Source organism: Lygodium microphyllum, chromosome 12 (assembly GCF_053477565.2).
Source record: "Lygodium microphyllum isolate KBCC chromosome 12, Lygodium_microphyllum_v1.1.10, whole genome shotgun sequence".
NCBI lineage: Eukaryota > Viridiplantae > Streptophyta > Polypodiopsida > Schizaeales > Lygodiaceae > Lygodium > Lygodium microphyllum.
The window spans coordinates 99,523,999-99,544,627 of record NC_141146.1 but is presented as its reverse complement, the minus strand read 5'-3'; the positions used below and the strand labels follow the sequence as shown (position 1 = coordinate 99,544,627).

The 20,629-nt window shown below is 39.6% G+C and overlaps 1 protein-coding gene across 4 annotated transcripts in view; it reads left to right on the top strand.

Annotated features, from left to right (window-relative positions):
* The first annotated feature begins 13,742 nt into the window (after positions 1-13,742).
* Positions 13,743-20,629, top strand: part of LOC148028087 (U-box domain-containing protein 35-like) — a 115,529-nt gene continuing 108,642 nt past the window's right edge. For 2 of the 4 annotated variants that reach the window (XM_087689774.1, XM_087689776.1), the window contains exon 1: positions 13,745-14,158. In XM_087689774.1, coding sequence (XP_087545900.1) covers positions 14,005-14,158 — 154 coding nt within the window. In that variant the 5' untranslated portion in view covers positions 13,745-14,004. Of the gene's footprint in view, positions 14,159-20,629 lie in introns of all 4 variants that reach the window. The other 2 variants (XM_087689773.1, XM_087689775.1) reach the window with 2 other exon arrangements.

Here is a 20,629-nt window from a genome sequence, read left to right as displayed (position 1 = left end):
GAAAAATAAATACAATGCAGTAAACATCAAGAGCCCAAAATTATGGGCTAATTATTACTCTAAAGGAGAGAGTAGATTTTTGAAAAGATTAATATCTTCACTATTTCGAAAGGATTGTTTTCATTACTTTTGTGTTATGCTTAATGAAGACATGAAACGAACACTATGAACAAGAGAATTGAGAAATATGCTTTTGAATGTCAAAGAACATATTAGTTAATAAATAATTTAAAATGCATCTTCAGAAAAGTGAGAGAGTGGATTCTCAACAAATCCTATCTATGGTGACTGACTAGTCTCAGTAAGCTGAGAGGTTGTCTTCAAAACCATTAGAATTAGAAAAGAGCTTATCGATGACTTTCCCTAGGTCCACCACTCTTAGAACCCGATCACATGTCATTTTAGAGGGAACTCAGTAAGATTTTACCTTATGGATAGAGGGTTAGAGTTCAACTCTCCCCCGTCTCTCACTCACTATGAACCAAGTGTGGTGATTGACCTACTCTCTATCTTGTAAGGTCATAGTGTGATTGCCTGGACTAAGCATTAGAATGCTATTAGAGACTATTCAATCTTGTAGAAACCTTCAAATCAATCCTTGTGGATCGAGGCCAAGTGCCTCACAATGAGGAGCTGGCCCAATTAGACCAAAGTCCCCAATTATTCCTATTGAGTGCAGATAGCGAAATTTGGGATAGACCATGGATGATTACCAAACATTACCTTTTGCAATTAAGTTGCAAGTATATTATATTCTTAGCCTTGGCTCATATAGCCATAAATATTGATTATGTCAATGGTGTCTCTATCCCAATCAATCTCCACTTCCGGGGTTTTTCCATCCTCCACATTGTATCTCAATTTCAAGTTTCTAGAGCTTTTAATCAAAGTTGCACACATCGAACATCCACCTTTGACTCTTGCAAACATGCCCGTATAATCTCTAAAGTGAAATGTGGATCCACTCCAAGAATGTAAGTTATGCCCATGAGACATGACAAAACTATTAGCATATACCTAGCTCTAGAGGAGTAGCAGTTTTGACCTTGACATTGAAGCCCTTAACATTAACAGTTATTGTCTTAAGATGCTCTCCTATCATTTTTAGGAGATGCACTACCTTTATCCGAGCCCTTAAATTTGTTGCCATTTTCCAACTTGCCATGTTTCTTGAACCAATCATGATATTTCCCATCCCACTATGCATTACTTTGCTTCACATTATTATAGGGGATTAAAGGCTACCTATATTTATCTTGTACTTACTACCCACAAACATGTATTGCTATCCTTGCCACTTTATTGTTTATACTTTACTATGACAATAGAATAGGCAAAGGAACATCACACATTGTGACTATCGGAGTTTCCACATAAAATCTTGCTCTCTCTTCTTACTCCCTCCATAGCTCTCACTTCCTTCTTCTCCTTGTGCTCTCATTCTCACTCAACCTTTTCACCTTGCAATTAGTATTAGAGCGGGCATTTGAGAAGCTTCGTCCACATTCACTTCATCCTAGAAAGAGAGCTTCATTCACAGCTTCCATGGCATCCCCACCTTCATCCATTTGGGGTAAAGAAAGCTTTCCCTCCATCTTGACTTGTTCCAAGGCTTACAAAGGACCTCCTAAGCATTGCCAAGTGGTCATTGAGCTCCATAGTAGCCATCATACCCCTCGAGTCAGCTCATGTTGTTGCTACCTATTTGGGCAGCACATATCCCTAACATCACACGTTATCCTTTAGCCATTGCTTGGCTCTTAGCACTTGGGAAAACCTTTGGCCCTTGTTCCTAGGTATTTTGGCTTGGTTTTGAGCACCATTTGAAGTAGTTGATGTTAACCATTGATTCAAAATCTAGTGCAAACCTATTGATCACTATTTGAGGCAATATACATTTGATTGTTTAATCCTCCAATGATGCTTATGAAGAGATTTTGATGCCCAGATCATGTATTGATGCTCAAGAAAGCTTATTGGATCAATTAGATCTTCTTTAACTCAACATTTGGAAGGTTTCTTACTCTTATACCTTGTGGGGAAGCCTCAAGCATACACAGTGAATGCTTATGTATTTTGATGCCTATAGGCTCTCTGCGGATAATTATTGGTTATATGGACGCTTGCCACTAATGTACATGCATGGTTATGCTCTTTTAAGCTTTGGTTTCAAGCTCAATTACATATCTACTTGTATGGCTACTTGATTCATTGGTTTCTAATTTATAAGCTCAAAGACCTATTGTATGTATATGCTTTAGATGTATACTTGATGTATTTGGACTCCCAAGATACTATGATCATTATATATTAAGCTTACTTTAACATTCTAGATTTGTTTTAGTGGGAGTACCTTGGAATTTCCTTGCAGATCTTGGTTCATTAGAGACAATGGGAGTCTCTTGTTTTATGTATATGCTTAGTTGGTTTATGTATACATTGCTAGTACATAAACCAATTGAGCATGTACATAAAACAAAAAACTCCCACTGTCAATTGAGCATAAACCACTAAACTTTGGATGTTTAATAGTGTTTGGTACTTAGTGGTTTATGCTCTTTCTTGACACTACTAGGTGCATTGTACATCCTAATTGCTATCCAGATTTCCCTAGTAGTGGAAGCTTGGGATTTTGGACTTTTGCCTATAGTTGTATACTCTTTTACTATAGTTTTATGGATAACATTGTTGAAACTCAATTTTGATTCATTTTATTGAGAGCAATCACTTGTATTAGACATTTTAGTGCTTTTACTTTGTGGATAACAATACGTTGGGTTATTCTCCCCCTGTTACAATCATTTTTAGCTCAAATTTGGGGTAATTTATTGTTATTAGATCAATCCATTCTATCTTTGCTCTATAGTCATAATAGTACTTATTGAAAACAAACAAGAGGGAAGACAGGTGAAGCACCCAAGAGCACACACACACACACACACCAATTCAATGGAGACTTGAGCACACAATGAGATAGGGTTGAAATCTTCTTCGTTTCTTTCTTCTTCTTCCACATAAAATAATTAAGTCTACAACATGATAAAAGACTAATATAAAAGTACCATAACACATGTACACGCAATCACTAAGCGTGAACCCACTAGGAAAGAAAAGGTGGCACAATACATATGCCATAACCAAGGATGGACTACATGGGTGTAGTCTAGCTATAGAATCATTGTGTATCCTCATGTCTGTCACCTAACACTCCAGTGAATAATATAGTGCCATATCACCAAGGCACATAGTGGATGCCAACTCATGTAGAGCTCAACATCTAAACACTCCCCCTCAAGCTTAGCATGAGCTCATGAACTCCAAGCATAGTCTTGAAGCATCGAAGCTTCTCAGCTCCCAAGGCATTGGTAAAAATATCAGTAGCTTGATCCTCTGTGTATGCTGACATAAACCAAGTCAATATAACCTACTAGAACCCGCTCCTAAATGAAATGGTAATGGACCTCTATGTGTTTAGTCCGCGCATGATACATTAGGTTCCTAGCCAATTGTTTGTTGCTAACGTTATCTTGGTAGATGATAACCTTCTTATCCACCTACATCCCCAAATCACCAAGTAGCTTGTGTAACCAAGCTATCTTATATGTTGTAATTGCAAAACCTTTGTACTTTGCCTCTATACTCGATAAGGCAATCATTGGCTATTTCTTATTGCTCTAAGTAATAGTGTCACTACCAAATGAAAACATAAAACCACTGGTAGATCTCTTGTCTAAAATACTACCAACCCAATTTGCATCTGTGTAATGATGCAAATCTAATGGTATACCTGCACCATAGAATAAGGTATGGTTCAATGTGGACTTGATATAGTACAACGTGCATCGCATCGCATCCAAATGTGACGTATGTGGAAGTTGCATAAACTGACTCTCCAAACCAACTGTATAGTTTAGGTTTGGTCTAGTGTGATCGCTCCTCAAATAGATAAGGCTATCCACAATCTTCCAATACATAGTGACATCCTCAATCAAGTCACCCTCATGTACACTAAGCTTAACATTAACATTCAAAGGTATAGAGATAGGCTTGCAATCAGCCATACTATACTTCTTCAACATATCCAATGCATATTGTCTCTATGATAACCATATACCCTCTAAAGTCTTGATTATCTCTATACCGAGAAAATAGTGCAGCTCTTCTAAAAACTTTATCTCAAATTTAGCTTTGAGGAGACCCTTCACATGATCAATCTATGTCTCACTATCACCCACAATGATCAAATCATCCACATATATAGTAATGACCACAATACATGCATCACTCTCACATACATAGAGTGAGTGATTAGCCTATGCTTTTGCAAAATCCAATGCTAAGAAGGTATTTTGCAATCCTGTCATGCAATGCCCTAGGTGCTTGCTTTAGACCATACAAGGCCTTATGAAGCATGTATACATAATTTGGATGATTGTCATTCACATAACTAGGTGGCTATTCCACATGAACTTCCTCTTGTAACTCCCCCTACAAGAAGGCATTCTTAACATCTATTTCATGCATGATCCAGCATTTTGATGTAGCCACTACTATGATAGCCCTTACAGTGCCCATTCTAGCCACTAGAGCAAAGGTCTCCTCATAATCAATACTATGAGTCTATGCATGACCTTTGGCAACCGGCCATGCCTTATAGTGCTCAATAGATCCATGTGATTTATGCTTGACCTCTCTAGAGGAAGAGATGGATGATAGAACAGAAGTTCTAGAAATTTTAGTATTGCTTACCATTACTATAGCAAAATAAGTCATATTGTAGCTCAGTATTGTACTAAGAATGATATTCGCAGTGGTAAATTGCAACAAGGAGAATGTGCATCATCTTCATGATAGATTGAAGACAAAAATGAGTGTCTATTTGTTATGTACCATATGATGAATGTTGTTATATATGATGAGCCATGCTGAATGATTTGGAGGAATGTAAGATTTACCAAATCCAAGTTATGGTCTTAAACCCATTTGTAGCTAATAGCTTTCTTATGTTTAGGTAAGAGCACCAACTCCCATGTGTCATTATCCATAAGTGCATCTATTTTTTCATCCATAACATGATCCCAATACTCATTACTCATTGCATCCTCAAAACAAGTGGGTTCCACATCCTGCACAACCTTAGCCATATATGCATAGTGATGAGCTACATAGCTATCATATGTCAATCGTTGCGTTGACTTTCTTCCTCTACTTGATCTGCATGGACCTAGATCACTACCATGTGCTTTAGTATCCTCTTGTGCCTTCCGCACACTAGATGGAATCCTAAACTTCTCATCCAAGCTCTACTCATAGCCATTTGAATAAGCACAAACATGAGAAAAACCTAAAGATGCATTTGTCACAATAGGCAAGTCCCCAACTTTCTCTTTATCTTTTCTTGACATCTATGATGTACTTGGTGGAGTAACCTGTGGCCTTAATCTAAAGATTCTTGTGGTCCACTCAACATTTGTGACTATTGACCTATTTTCTACATAGCCACACTCTCATATTTATCAATCATGATTGCATTCTACACATTACTATACCAACTACTCATTTAATCAAAAAAAAAATTCTTGCTAACTCTCAGCTCACATGAAACAAGGTTATAACATCTATATCCCTTCTACTCAAGAGAATATCCAATAAATATATATATTTATATTTATTTAATTTGAAATCCAATTTACTATGCAACTCATCAGGAATATACACATAAGCAATATATCCAAATACTTTCAAATGGGACAGATTTGGCTTTTTGCCTGTAAACTTTTCTTTGGGTATCATACTATATATAACAGTAGTGGATGTCTTGTTCATAATATATATAGCAGTAACAACTACTTCAGCCCAATAGTAATGAGGCATATTTTTTTCTAACATTAATACATGATCCATCTCTACAATGTCTTTTTTCGCTCAATAACTCCATTTTTCTACGGACCATATCTACATATATATAGTCTGTATACCATTTTTCTACAAAATATTAGAAAACTCATTAGAGAGATATTCTCCCTCTCTATTCAACCTTAGGCATTTAATATGCAGCCTACTCCTTCTCAAACCAAAGCCTTAAAGCTTTTAAAGTGAAGTAAATACCTCACTTTTCTCATACATGAAGTGAACCCATACTTTGCGAGTATGATCATTAATGAAAGAAACATAATACATGTAACAACCACTCAAAGTTGTAGTCTTTGTAAGGCCCCATACATCAGAATGTACCAATTCAAGTGGCTTCTTGCATACATAATTTTCATATGGAAACATGTGCCTTGCTTACTTTCCAAGTTGGCATGCTTCACATACTTTATGCATCCCATCAACTCTAAACTTAGGCAAGCCATCCACAATCTATTTTTATTGCATGTCTTTTAGCTATCACTACACATTCACATGACTAATTCTCTTATGCCAAATTTCAATATCAGCCATAACACATGAACCTTGTGCAAATATGGCAAAATCCATATCAGATACTTCACATCAAGAGTAAATATGTTTTACTTTTACAATCAACCTGCAATCACTTTTTAGATATTCTACATAACAACCATCATATGTGAATCGAACAACTTGCAATCCTTGTTCTACCATTTGACCAATAGAAACCAATTTTTTTCTAATATTTGGTACATGTAGCACATCAACCAATTACTTAGTTTTGCCATCTTGCATACTCAAATGAATATTTCCAACATGAGTAATGGGGTGAGTTGTATTATCCCCTATCTCCACATAGACTAGAGACTCTGGATTGCACATCTCTCTAAACAAATCTCCATGAGAAGTCATGTGGTTAGAGGCACCTGAATCTACATACCATACATCATTCTTTGATGAACCATTAGCAGTCATAGTATTCATAAAGTGCTGTATGACAAATAACTGTTCACTTCTGTCATCATTGTTTCTGCTACTAGATGCATAATTATCTTACTTCTTTTTTCCGTTTCTAATTTTAGCCTTCTTTTTGAAGCTGTCTTTATAAATATGGCATTTTTTCTATTATCACCAAAATTCTATAGCCTATTAGAAATTGCAACTTGTCCTCTTTGATTCCCCCTTCCTCAGGACTGTCCTACTCTATTTTGATATACATCATAACCTTGACCACGACCACCACCTTGGCCTCGGCCATAACCTCTACCTCTGCTAACTAGTAGAGTAAAACACCTGTTCAGGCTTGTTTTTGCTTTGAGAAGAAGAGGGATCCAAGCCAAGGTCCTTCTCCTCAAGGATCAGCATAGAAATCAAGTCTACAAAATTAAGAATATCATACCTTGTATGTTGAGATATCGAGCTCCACTCGTGATATGCCAGGGTGACCGTTGTGCATTTATGTCATCGACGTGTCAGTTGCAGATGCGGTTGGTACACCGCCCATGAATAATAGCTAGATGATAGCTATCCTTATCTACTCTAGTTCGTGGCTCAGTTAGTATGCCACCTTAGTTAGTTGAGTTTGGTTTGAGACCCATATATAGGGTTCTTCTATTTCTTTGTATGTGAGTTCTTTTGGCTTACACAACTAAGAAGAGGAAAACTGTTTTCAGCCTCCACCCTTGTGTGTCTTCCCCCATTGTGCAAGCAAGAACGCTACAAGTGAGACTCCTTCCTTCTCTCCCACAATCTTAACATTGTATTCATAAATGACCTAAAGCTCTTGTATTCGTCTCCAAGTCCATCTAAGCATGCAAGCACAACATCATCATCATCAACTACCATACTAATAGATCCAAGAGATTCCACAATACACTTGATCTTCAAGGCATAATCATTAATGGATAAGCTCACTCTTTTCACTTGGTTCAACTCTGACTTGAGCTGTAGCTTTTTGGCCTTTGTATTTACTTCAAACAGCCTTGCCAAATTCTTCCATGCAATAGCAGGGGTTTCAGATTCCTGCAACTAGCCCATCATGCTATTTATGACATTGACAAATAGCCAATACATGACTTTACTTTGTGTTTGCTCCCAATCTTTCTTAACCTTTAACTATTCTACAGTAGTATTTCGTGCATGAACTTCAGGTGCTATTGCTATGTCTCATTCAATGTAATTCCAAACACCTTTGCCCTTCAAGAAATTTGTCATTTTAAACTTCCATGCATAATAATTGTTCTTATCAAGCTTCTCATTTTGACAATCTAATTGAAGTTATCATAAATTTTGACAAAATAAAAAACCTTGAAAAAACCTACAATCTGCAAGCAAGCTAATGTGCACCACAACTAAACATACATACTTTTTCACTAATTACACAATAACATTTGCAATCTACATGCAAATGCCTTTTGTGTCTATAACCTAACAAACACTTGAAATCTTACAAATTTTAAATCTATAACTTGTACACCTATAAACGACGAACACAACCAATCGAACTATAGTATACCCAAAATTTGTTATTGGGAGCACTTGTAGGTCTAGAATAGAAACCAAAATGACCTCAGATGCCAAAAATCTTAATGGGAAAGCCCTAAAGGGCACATATGAAGTATATACACTGTTTTTCCTACTCATCAAGTTTCCCTGCAATCAAAGACTGCAACCTTGGTAGCCTCAAGAGCCTCTTGTGGTTATAACCCAAAGCAAATCGAGCAAGATGGAAGAGCTTCTTACCCATTGCTTGCTTGCTTGCTTTTGTGCTCTAATGCCTTCATCTTAGCCTTCAATTGAGCTCAACACAATGGAGAATTGAGCATATAGCGAGATAGGGCTGAAATCTTCTTCCTCTTCTTCTTTCTTCTTCTTCCAGGGAAAAGAACTAAGTCTACAACATGATAAAAGACTAATATGAAAGTACCACAACATATGTACATGGGATTACTAAGTGTGAACCCGCTTGGAAAGAAGAGGTGGCACAATAAATGTGCCATAACCAAGGATGGACTATGTGGGTGCAGTCTAGCTGTAGAATCATTGGCCTATTCTCGCATCGATCACCTAATACCCGAGTAAATAATATAGTGCCACATCACTAAGACACATAGCGAATGCCAACTCATGTAAAGCTCGACATCTCAACACTTACTTCAAGTGCTTTTGGGGAGAGTGCCATTTTCAACATAGACAAGTTGGATAGCAATAACTTCATCTATATAAGACCCAAACATGGCAGGTTCTAGTTTAAAAGAAGCAAATTCGACCATTCAAGACTACAAGATAAAGCCCAAAGAGTATGACATAGAGGCTTGGGTTGATCTCGGTGAGTAATGGAAGTCCGCTATCATTTTATCTTTGTCAAAGCAAGTTTACTTTAATGTTATTGAGACTAAGGGTGGTGCTTGGGAGTTATGGGAGAAAATATGTAACCTTTATGATAAGCAAAGCCCGGCTTTGCCATTGTATTAGCTTAAGAAACTCATGGATCTTTGTATGAAGGTAGGTACTAATATGTCTTCTCACTTGAATAAGTTTTCTTCCATTTCTACCCATCTTACTTTGCAAAGGGATTACCTTTGAGGAGAATGTTAGGGCTATGTTATTGGTTGTTACTCTCCCTAAGTCATGGAATACTTTTTGCACTACCATAAGTATTAGTGCTCCTACAGATGGTTTTGAGCTCAAAGATTTAAAGGGTGCCTTGCTTATTGAGAAAGTAAATAAAACAAATATTGATGTAGCTTACACCTCTCATGCACTCGCTGTTAGAGGCCATAATAATGCAAAATATAGTAATGACCACCATGGCAGAGATGCACAATAGGGCAGGTCAAAGTCTAGATCTTATGAATAGGGCCACAATAAATATCATGAGCCCAAGTCATCTCTTACATGTCATTATTGTGGGTAGCAAGGTCATGTTCGGCCACAATGCCATAAAATGCGCCAAGATAGGCCAATTAAAAACAAGGGAAAAGTGTAGGATAATGCTAATACTTCAGTCGATGGTAGCATCACAAAGTCTAATGTTAAGATTAAGAAGATAAATACATTGGAGTATCATTCCACTAAGTACATTCTAGGTGCTTCACGTGATGTCCTGTTGAATAGTGCTTAGTCACCTTTGTCTTAGTATTGGTTTCTTGATTTGGGGGCTTCCTTTCATGTGACCTCGCATCATGATTGGTTCTATACTTATCTTCTTATGACACATTCTATGAGATTGAGAGATAATCATGTTTGTGAGGTTGTCAATATTGGTGATGCTGATTTGCACTTTGATATTGGTACTTCTTCTTTTTTTGCATAATCTATGCCATGTCTTAGCTTTTGACTAAAAGCCTTATCTCTATAGGACAATTGGATGATGTTGGGCATCGTGTTTCTTTTGGTGATTTTGCATGGAAAAACACTTGCGGCAACCTCATTTTGGCTAAAGGTGCAAAGGTCAATAGTCTTTATCCCTTACTTGTATATGGAACTATTGATCATGTTATTGATCTCTTTGGTATCACCATCTTAGGTATACATCACTCAAAGCGTGAGTTAATTGCCCCTTATACCCCACCCTAGAATGGTATTGTAGAGTGCATGAATATTACTATTCAAGAAATAGTCCACAATATGTTTAGTCAAGTAGACTTATTGTATTCTTAGTCAAGTAGACTTACCATGTACATTTTGGATTGAGGTAGTTACTACTACCATTTACTTGATTAATAGACATGTGTATTGCTCTTGATGGTAGAGTTACAAAGGAGATATGGTTTGGAAAACCTCCCTCATATGCTCATATGAGAGTTTGGATGCAATTCATTCTACCATATTCCCAAGGACAATGCAACAAGCTAGATCCAAAGTTCATCAAATGTATCTTTTTTGGATATGATGATGTAGGTGAGATGGGCTATTACCTTTGGGATCCACAAGCTTGAAAGGTTATCCGCAACCATGGTATTGTCTTTCATGAGGGTGAAATAAGACAACCTACAACTACTGATGATGTAGTGGCCAAAGATGGTGCGCAGATTGGATACTGTACGCTTGCGTAGTGAATGCCGGAAGGTCCCCAAGAACAATAGAACTCTACTTTTTGCACAAAATTCAAGGTATGCATTTTGCGGAATCACCCATGTACACACTAAATTAATGAAACGCCCAAAAAGGACAGGCGTCCCCATCAACTTCTTACACAAAGAATCCACTTTGTGTATGAGCCCCGGTCATCAAAGTTTACGGAATCCACCATAAAACCTCACGGAATCCACCGTGGCACGGACTCCACCGTGAAATATGCCTCCTGGCATCAAAAGATCCACCTCTTGTGTTGAATCATGATGTTGGATAGAGAGGGAAATATATACAAGCCCCTTAGCTAGTCCTGAGATGCTCCACTAGAGACTCCCGTCCTCTTGAGCATTATGAGCCCTTTATGCATTTTGTCATGGTGATAGATTTTAGTGAGCCCTTAACTTATGAGGAGGCTATGCGCAAAGATGAGTCACTCTTGGGAGAGGGTCATGCAATTTGAATTTGATTCATTGTAGAAGAATCATACATGGGATTTGGTTTCCTTGCCTAATGGAAAACATGCATTGCCATACAAGTGAGTGCATAAATTGAAGAGTACCCCTAGTCGCCCTAACCTAGCATATAAGGCACATTTGGTTGCTAAGGTCTTTAAATAGGAAAATGGAGTTAATTTTGATGAGATATTCTCCCCTATTGTCAAGATAAGAACCTTTGGTTGAACAGATGGACTTGGACTTGTACCAGATGGACATGAAAATGACTTTCTTACATGAGGATTCTATATGTAGCAACCCAAGGGCTTTGTCAAAAAGAATAGGGAACACCTAGCGTGCAAGTTGAGGAAGAGTCTCTATGGACTTAAGTAGGTACTTAGGGAATGGTATCTCATGCATTCACAGTCATATACCCCACAATGATATAAATCCATGTCTTTACATGAAGAAGCCATGTGATGGTAGCCTTATCATTTTGGTACTATATGTTGATAACACATTGATTGCTAGGAGTGATCATGATGAGCTAGATGCTTTGAAGACTTAGATCCAAAAGAGCTTCGAGATGAAAAACATGGAGCATGCTTCTCACATACTTGGTATGCACATTATGCGCAATCTCTCTAAGAGGTTCCTCTACTTGTCACAGAAGGAGTATATTCACAAAGTACTTGAGTGGTTCCATATACAAGGTGGTAAGCCAATTGGCATCCCTTAACCTTCTCATGTGAAGATGAGTCACACATATTGTTCCCAGTCAGATGATGAAAGGCTTGAGATGGCCAAGATCCTATACATATCCACAATGGGCAGCTTGATGTATGTCATGTTAGCCACTAGACCTGACATAACATTTGTAGTAGGAGTTGTGGCTCATTATATGGTGATGCCTAATAGAGGATATTGACAAAAGCATTGGCTCTATCTTTGCTTGCTTTTGTAATTGCGATTTCTGACTAGAAATTCCAAATTTGTGGACAATGATCCAATGTGCTATCAAGAAGATGCACTCCTTGATTCTCTCTCCTCTTCCCATTTTTGACCATCTTCCACTCTTTGTCAGCCGCATCTCCTCCTTGCTTATTTTTACTAGGTTGTTGCCCCTCACCACATTTGCCCAAGATCCTTTGAACTCATTGTGATTATTGGTATGACACTCCCATGCCACATTAGGATAGTCTTTATAATAGCAACCTTGGAGACTTTAATGAAAGCGAGCACCGATAAACTTGCTCTAGATGAGTTTGAGCTTGAGATGACCCATGCCAGGTATGTTGAGCTCCAGGAAGTCACGTTTGACTTCATTTGTATCCCATAATAAGCACACCTTGTTTCTATGTGGGTTGGTGAGTGGAGGCACATATAAAGGCTTCCTAATCTTGTTGACAATGCCAAGAAAGAGATTCCATAGGCATGTTGGCAATTTGGGCAGCTCCACCCATATCGAACATTTTCTCCTAAGAGAGTCCTTGTGCCAATCTTGATCAGTTGCCAATGCATGATGTACACCAAGTCGAGTCCCTATAAGTAGACTCTTTGGCCCAATATCTTATTTGTTGCATCACTCTTATCAAAGATGATCTCAAATAATCCTTTCCCCATCGTAGTAGACTGGGTCCACATATTCTTTCCCCCCTGTGAGGATATTGTTGAATCATGAAGCCAATACGATTGCTTTTGGTGGTTTTTCAGTGAAAAAAGCCAACCTTACCTTGTAATTGAAGTGAAACACATTAGTAGTGACTTTAGCAATATCTAGCACCACTCTCTTGCCCACTCCTTCAAACTTTTCTTCCATGTTTCTATGCCGAGGCTTCGCCAGCAAGTCTAAAACCATGGCCTCAACTTGCAGCTTGATGTCTTATGATGTGTTAATCTTCTCAATTGACTATGTTGCCTCAGAGTTGCTTGAATCAACTTCATGCTGGTTTTCTTTTGAGTGTGGTCATAGCCAAGTAGTTGCCATCACTCAGCTCTTTGTTATTGTGTATACTCTCCTCCATTGGCACATCCTCTCCTTCTCAATGCGACTTTTGTGCAACTACCCTAGCCAACTCCTATGCAGAGACCTGCATGAAGAGAGGCACATGCCGCATCTTTCTTCAATTTGTGAATTAATCCGCCTTAACGAGAAACGTTATTCAATGCTTCTTCGTCCTCTTATTATTATTTTTACAGTTTATGGGCTAAGGAAATTGTCGGTGTGTTTTTTCTTAAACACAGCATAGCCTTGAATCTTGATAAAGTAGCTTTTACGAAGTGTGCCCTGTTTTTCTGGCTTTGACTTTGAAGACCAGACATAGCCCCACAAAGTAGAAAAACGTGCTGACTTTCAGTCAATGATGGAATTCTTGTCTCCTTCGTCTCTCTCCCTTCTTCTTCTTCTTCTTCTTCTTCTTCTGTGTCTTTAAAGTCTTGAGGCAGCACAGGCTCTCTCTCTCTCTTCTTCTCCTTCTTTTTGTCTTCTTTAAAGTCTCGGGACAGCGCTTTGTTGTCCATACCTGATACTGCAGCTTGAGTCTTGAACAAGGGGAGCGGTTCCCGCTCTCTTGGATTTGGCCCTTCAGGTGTGCGCGCACGAATGGGATCCCCCGATGGAGTCATGGTGGCAGCCAGCAAGCACTCCAGCAGCCGTTTTGCCCTTAAATGGACCCTGGCCCAAAAGCTCGTTCGTCAGGGGGGCAGGATCAAGCTCGTACACGTGCGTCCCCCCGTGCGCTCCATCCCCACCCCCAGTAGGTTTCTCTGCATCTCCAACCTGTGATTCCATATCCTACTTTGAGTACTAAATCTGCCACAGTTTTACCCTTTAAGAAAAAAGAACCATTCAATCAGAAACCGTCCCCATGCTCGCAGATCCTTATGTCTGTTAGTGGTAGATGCATTCGGTAAATTTGAAAAACAAAGATGCAGGGTTCTTTTGATTCACGGAGCCCATACCTTTGTTCTGATCAAGTAACCCTTGATGAAGACCAAATCTCCACTCAAAGCCCAAACTTTAAGCCACTGATCCTTGCAGCAGAATTTCAGGGAGAGATGGAGTGAGGGAATTGCTATTTGTTCATTATAAATCATGTATGGATCCAAAGAAGCATTAGTTTTACCAACTGATTTACTCTTGGAAGTTCAAACCACTTGCACAAGGAGGTCCTGACACAGAGATATGTCTATAGTGAAGGTTTGCTCTTGTTGCAGAGCATTGCCCTTGTAGAAGTTTTCTCTCCAAGGGTGTTACAGGTAAATCCACTTGCTTCTGCTGCCACGAGAATACATCATGCAGGATTACATCAGATAACAGTTCAACTGCTCATGCATGATGCACGTTTGAATGGTGCCTACATGAAGCTGAATTGAGATTTATTGAAGTATGTGGCATGGTGAAATCACTGAGAACCAGTGGTATATTGTTGGGGTCATACAGTCAAACAGTGAGTCAGAAAGTTCTCAGGCCTGCCTTTCGAAAAGGGCAGTTAACTGCAATGTATAAGTATTTCTTATGACATATGAAGGGCTTTTCGGTTGAAAGTTACTTGGATCTGCAATGCTGTAATATCTCATCTATATCTTGAGCCAGCACAGAGATAGTTTGCTTTCTTTGTCATTGCACTATCTGGGTCGACATCAATCTCTTGGAAAAGCAATATCTGGCTTCACAAGTCAAAAGCAAGTTTGAAAAGAAACTTCTTAGAGAAGTTATCATCTATGAGGGGAAGCCTCTTGGTGAAGTTACTTTGAAAGGTAGCTTCTTAGTGAAATTGCTGTGTAGAGGCAGCCACTATGGAAGGAAGCTTCATGAAGAACTTGCTCTGAAAGGGAGCTTGTTGAAGAAGCTTTGAGAGGAAAGCTTTTAGAATGAAGCTTCAATGCATAGCTATCAAGAATGGGAAACAGGAAACAGGAATGGGAAACATGATAGGAACAAAGAAGCCCCATTCTGGGAATGGGGAGGTGACAAGACACTAAAACTTCAAAGACACTCTAAATGCCTTATTGCAATCTTTAAAACAAAATGCAATGGGGCATCATATATAAAGACCAGTCGATGCTGCAAAATAAATACATACTACTCAAAAAGTCTAAAGAGGAAAGACAAAAGCTGAGGTACATAAAAGAACACAAAATGGGCTAAAACCAGCACTTGGGCGGCAATAGGTAGGTTGGAACATGACGTTCCCTATCGTAGTTGGAATGTTGTTGGGAATAGGATAGGGAATGTTCAACTTCCACCAAATTGGAACTTCTTATGGGTTCTAGCCCATTAGGAGGTGACATTTCCCTATTCTAATGTCCCATTCAGTTAGGGATGTACATATCTTGGGTGTAAGGGCTCATAGGTCAAGTGCATCTCTTTTTTGAGTAGGCATATATTTAATGCTGGCTGACTTGTATTTTTGGCCATGTTTAATGCTGACCGACCTGCTCTTTACGTTGTATTATTCCTGCCAATTTAAGGCAGCCCCTCCTCCACTTCACAATCATTTGATACGAGCACATTGCATTTTGTTGAAGAGAGGGAGACTAGGAGTACTCTGCTGGTTGCCCATAGCCTGTGCATTTGTACTCACTCTTGTGCCTTGGTTTATGGATTCCCTTTCATGGTTTCATTATCTTTGAGTTCATGTGTTCTTGTTCTTCATTAGTTCTTTGTGTCTATGACAGCTTTATCTTTTGCTTCAGTTGCTTCTTATCATCTTGACATGGTATTAGAGCCTAAGCATCTTGGGTCTGGTGCTGGTTGCTTTTTTTGACTGCTGTTTCAGGCCTGATCGCTCTTTATGACTGCTCTAAACCTTGCATTTTGTTGCTATCCCGATCTTGTTGGTGCGGTTGCTTCATTTGATAGCCGGGTGGCATTGTAAATCAGCTAGGTGGCTTGTCCATCTTTGTTTTCTCATTGCTATACCTGAGCTATAAAAAGTTAGTGAAGTTTGTGTTAGCAGATATTAGTCAGCTCATGGTGTGAGTCTGTGTGCAGAGGCTGGGCATTTTATGTAGCATTTTATGCAGTATTTTATGGCACATTTTTGTGGCCATTTATGATGTATTTTTAGCATTTGTTGCTGGCCGACCAGCATTAAATGGTGGCCGACCTGCATTTTATGCTCCCCACTTTTGTGGCTATTTATAGGGCTCCTCCTCCACAGTCTTTGGTGCTTCAGCCATCAGTGGAGATCCTTCTGGGAGAGAGGAGCCGGTGCTGAGGAGCCCACGCAGCCAGTGACTCACCGTTGTATGCTGCTGTCTCGTGTTCGATATGGATTCCATTTCCTGAGCATACATCTGAGTTCTCATCTGTCTACTGTGTTCATTCATTCATTCTTTCTTCTGTCTTGTGTTTCAACATTTATTTCAGCATATTCTTTACGCTTCCATTGCTGCACCACTTCTGACATGGTATCAGTTTTCAGGCTGCAACCTATTTGTGCTGTGTTTTCTTGCTGATTTCAGGATTTACACCCTTCTTGCTGATCAGCCAACTGTCCTTCCTGCTGGCGACTGCTGATTTGCTGCAGGCGACAGTGTTTCAGCATTTGCGTTTTGCGTTTTTCTGGACAGATTTGCGTTTACTGCTGTTCCACTCTTTGCTGCTCGTGTTTCCTTCATCAAACTGCTGGCAACAGTCTTTAGCCCCTGTTTCTTCAGTTTGTAGCCTGTGTTTTGCTGTTTACAGCATTATTTTTGCCTGTTTTTCTGATTATTCAGGCCATTTTTGCTGTTTTTGGCAGTTTTTGACTGATTTTTTTTGACTTTTTGCAGTAGATTTTGTCTTCTCTTGATCAGCCTTTGGGTTATATTGCATGTGAACTCACTATTTTTGGTGTTTTTGGTTGCGTTTTGGCTGTGTTCACTCTCCAAACGACCTTCTTTTCTTCTACTTCTCTTCTTATCCTCTCCATATGGCTCCTCCGTGCACTTCCTACAAGCTCCCCCCGGAGTTTGATGGAGTGGCCAATGCTTTGCGGGCGCAGACATCATCGACTCCTGTCAGTTTTACACATATGACCTCGATGCTTCTTGAGCATGAGGCATCCTTGAGATTACAGGGGCGGCTTCCGGCACATTATGGAGGTGAGGCTTATGTAGCTTCAGAGAGGGGTGACGGGAAGAAGAAGTCGAAGGCCCAGTGTTACCACTGTGGCAAGAAGGGACATTTGCGGAAGGACTGCAAGAAGTTAGCGGCTTCCAGGAAGAAGGAGCAGAAGACGAAGCGGGATGGTGACTCTACCGATGAGTCCTCTCCTTCATCAGACTCCGACTCCGATCCTCCGACCAAGGAGAAGTCCAAGGCGCGGAAGGGATCCTCTTCTTCGGATCGCGGGAAGGGCTTGGTGGCCCCTTCCTCGGCTGCTTTCTAGTGGTGGTGATGCGGTCATCCCTCACGACTCCTCGGTGCCAGAGAGGGAGTGTGAGCGGGTGTTGGTGGGGCTGCAGTGCCTCATCTATATTTTGATACAGGTGCACAGGTTCCAGAGAGGGACGTCCCTGACGCATCGACGGTATCTGGCAGTGAAATCCTAGAGACTGGTGTTGATTTCTGGGTTCATGATGAGCTGTTCTTCTTTACAGAGAGCGAGAGGCTTTCGTCTGGAGCTCACATGAGGGGACACTTTGGTGGTTTGGCCAAAGGCGGGAACTCCATGGTCACATGTTCAGAGACATGTTTGGCAGATTGGCTTTGTATGTCCTGCGTGACATAGGTGACATTACACAGAGAGCTGCTATGAGTCTTCTCTATTTTCAGGTGTTGTTGGTATAATCGACATCGACATCAGATACTCTCCGAGGCATCTTGGTGGTGGGCTGGCCACTCACCGCTTGGACATCCATGGTCCTTCTGGTGTTTCTTTGTTGTGTAGTTTATGATTCTCCATCATTGTACTATTTCATTGTATCCGATCACACATGATCTGAGAGAGGGTGTTAGCAGATATTAGTCAGCTCATGGTGTGAGTCTGTGTGCAGAGGCTGGGCATTTTATGTAGCATTTTATGCAGTATTTTATGGCACATTTTTGTGGCCATTTATGATGTATTTTTAGCATTTGTTGCTGGCCGACCAGCATTAAATGCTGGCCGACCTGCATTTTATGCTCCCCACTTTTGTGGCTATTTATAGGGCTCCTCCTCCACAGTCTTTGGTGCTTCAGCCATCAGTGGAGATCCTTCTGGGAGAGAGTAGCCGGTGCTGAGGAGCCCACGCAGCCAGTGACTCACCGTTGTATGCTGCTGTCTCGTGTTCGATATGGATTCCATTTCCCGAGCATACATCTGAGTTCTCATCTGTCTACTGTGTTCATTCATTCATTTATTCTTTTGTCTTGTGTTTCAGCATTTATTTCAGCATATTCTTTACGCTTCCATTGCTGCACCACTTCTGACAGTTTGTTCATGCAATCCTTAAGTCTCACAATAGCTCTATCACTATGTGAGGAGAAAACCTTACGGTTTGTAGAGAGAACACAAAGCATGTTTGAACTCAACCAAAACAATTGAACTTAGAGAGAAACTCAAGAAGGCTCAAATAACAAAAGTGTAGAGTGAAGGAATAACTCAATGAACTAAATAAAATCATATATGTTGTGAAGAAAAACCCAAACCACACTCTCTCTAGGAGCTGGTTGAGTAGAGAAAGTGGACGGAGATAACTTGCACCACCAAAGCTTGGATCACGAAGGATGCCACCCTAGTTGGAGAAGAAAGCACAACTATAGTAGTCCCATAGATGTGCATAGTAGCAAATGCAGCCTTTGAAGGAGAAAACATAGCTATTTAGCTGATTTGGGTAGCAGGTAATAGCACAATTAGGAGAATATGGTAAAGAAATGCCCTACCATAGAAAACACAAAGACAAACGTATGACAAGCACACAGATTGATAAAGAACACAATTAGGGTTAGGGTAACTTAGAGACAATGAACACAATGAATGATAACAAATGAATATTGAATAGAATACAATGCTCTATGTAGCAAACACACTATGCAGTGAAGCATACCGACCCTCAAACTCACGTTTGAAGGATTGGGCAGAGAGTAAGAGCTAGAGGGTGTATCGTACTTTGGTAGATCTCGAAATGCAGCAACATAGCTAGTGAAGGTGGTGCGCAAATTGGATGTTGGATGCGTATGTAGCGAGCATCGGAAGATTCCCAAGAACAAATAACTCTACTTAAGCTCAAAAAGCAAGAAAGAAGATTTGTACGATACGAGGCAAAAAGACAAATTGGGTACAATCTTTTCCTATGCCTTGTGTGAGCGTTTCACGAGGTATGTATTTATAAATTTATTCATCTCTAAGCTCAAAAATAGCCCAATTTTACAATAAGCATGTTTTAGCTTTTGTGTTTGTTTTTGTCCAAATAAAGAATAAAGCAGTTGGACGGCCCAAAAGTCGGGCTGTGTTCAAATACAATGTCCAATAATGAAATATTTGAACCGTGCGTCCATGTGCATACAAAATAATAAATATTTGTTAAGTGTTTCAATAAATAAGCGCGCTTAAATAAATATTAGTGCCACGTCTTTAATAATAAGACGCGTGTCCATAAAAAATGATAATTTTTTCTAAGTAATTTGAATACACGCTATTGCCCAGTGCTTCCTAACGCCACCGCCACCTACTCTACACATCAACTGAAGCATTCACAATTGTTAGAAAATAATTATATTAAATTGACAAAAGTGAATACCTAGTAGTCTTTAGCTACAAAATAAACAAATAGGTTGGAACTTTGTCCTAACCTTGATTTAATACGAGTGTACTCTAAACTTATAAGCGTCCATTAATTTAAATATGTATTTTGCGGAATTACTCACCATGGAATCACCCACGCGCATATAAAATTAACTTGACGCCTGAAAAGGACAGGTGTCCTTGTCAACTTCTCGCACAAGGAATCCACCTTGTATACGAGCCTCGGCAAATAAATATAATTTTATGGAATTCATCGCAAAACCTCACGGAATCCACCGTGGAATATGCTTCTTGGCATCATATGCTTGGGGTGGGATAGCAATTGTTCTCAATTGCTATTAGCTCAATGTGGAGTAAGCAATGAGGGGTAAGTACTTAGGTCACAGGCGTGCATCCATTGGGCCTCTTCAACAGGATGACTTTTAAACTTAACCAAATATCTAGAGTATCTACGTTCAGTTTTAGTGGTCATAAAGTCAGTGTCTAGAATAGTTTCAGGTTCAAGGATTTCAG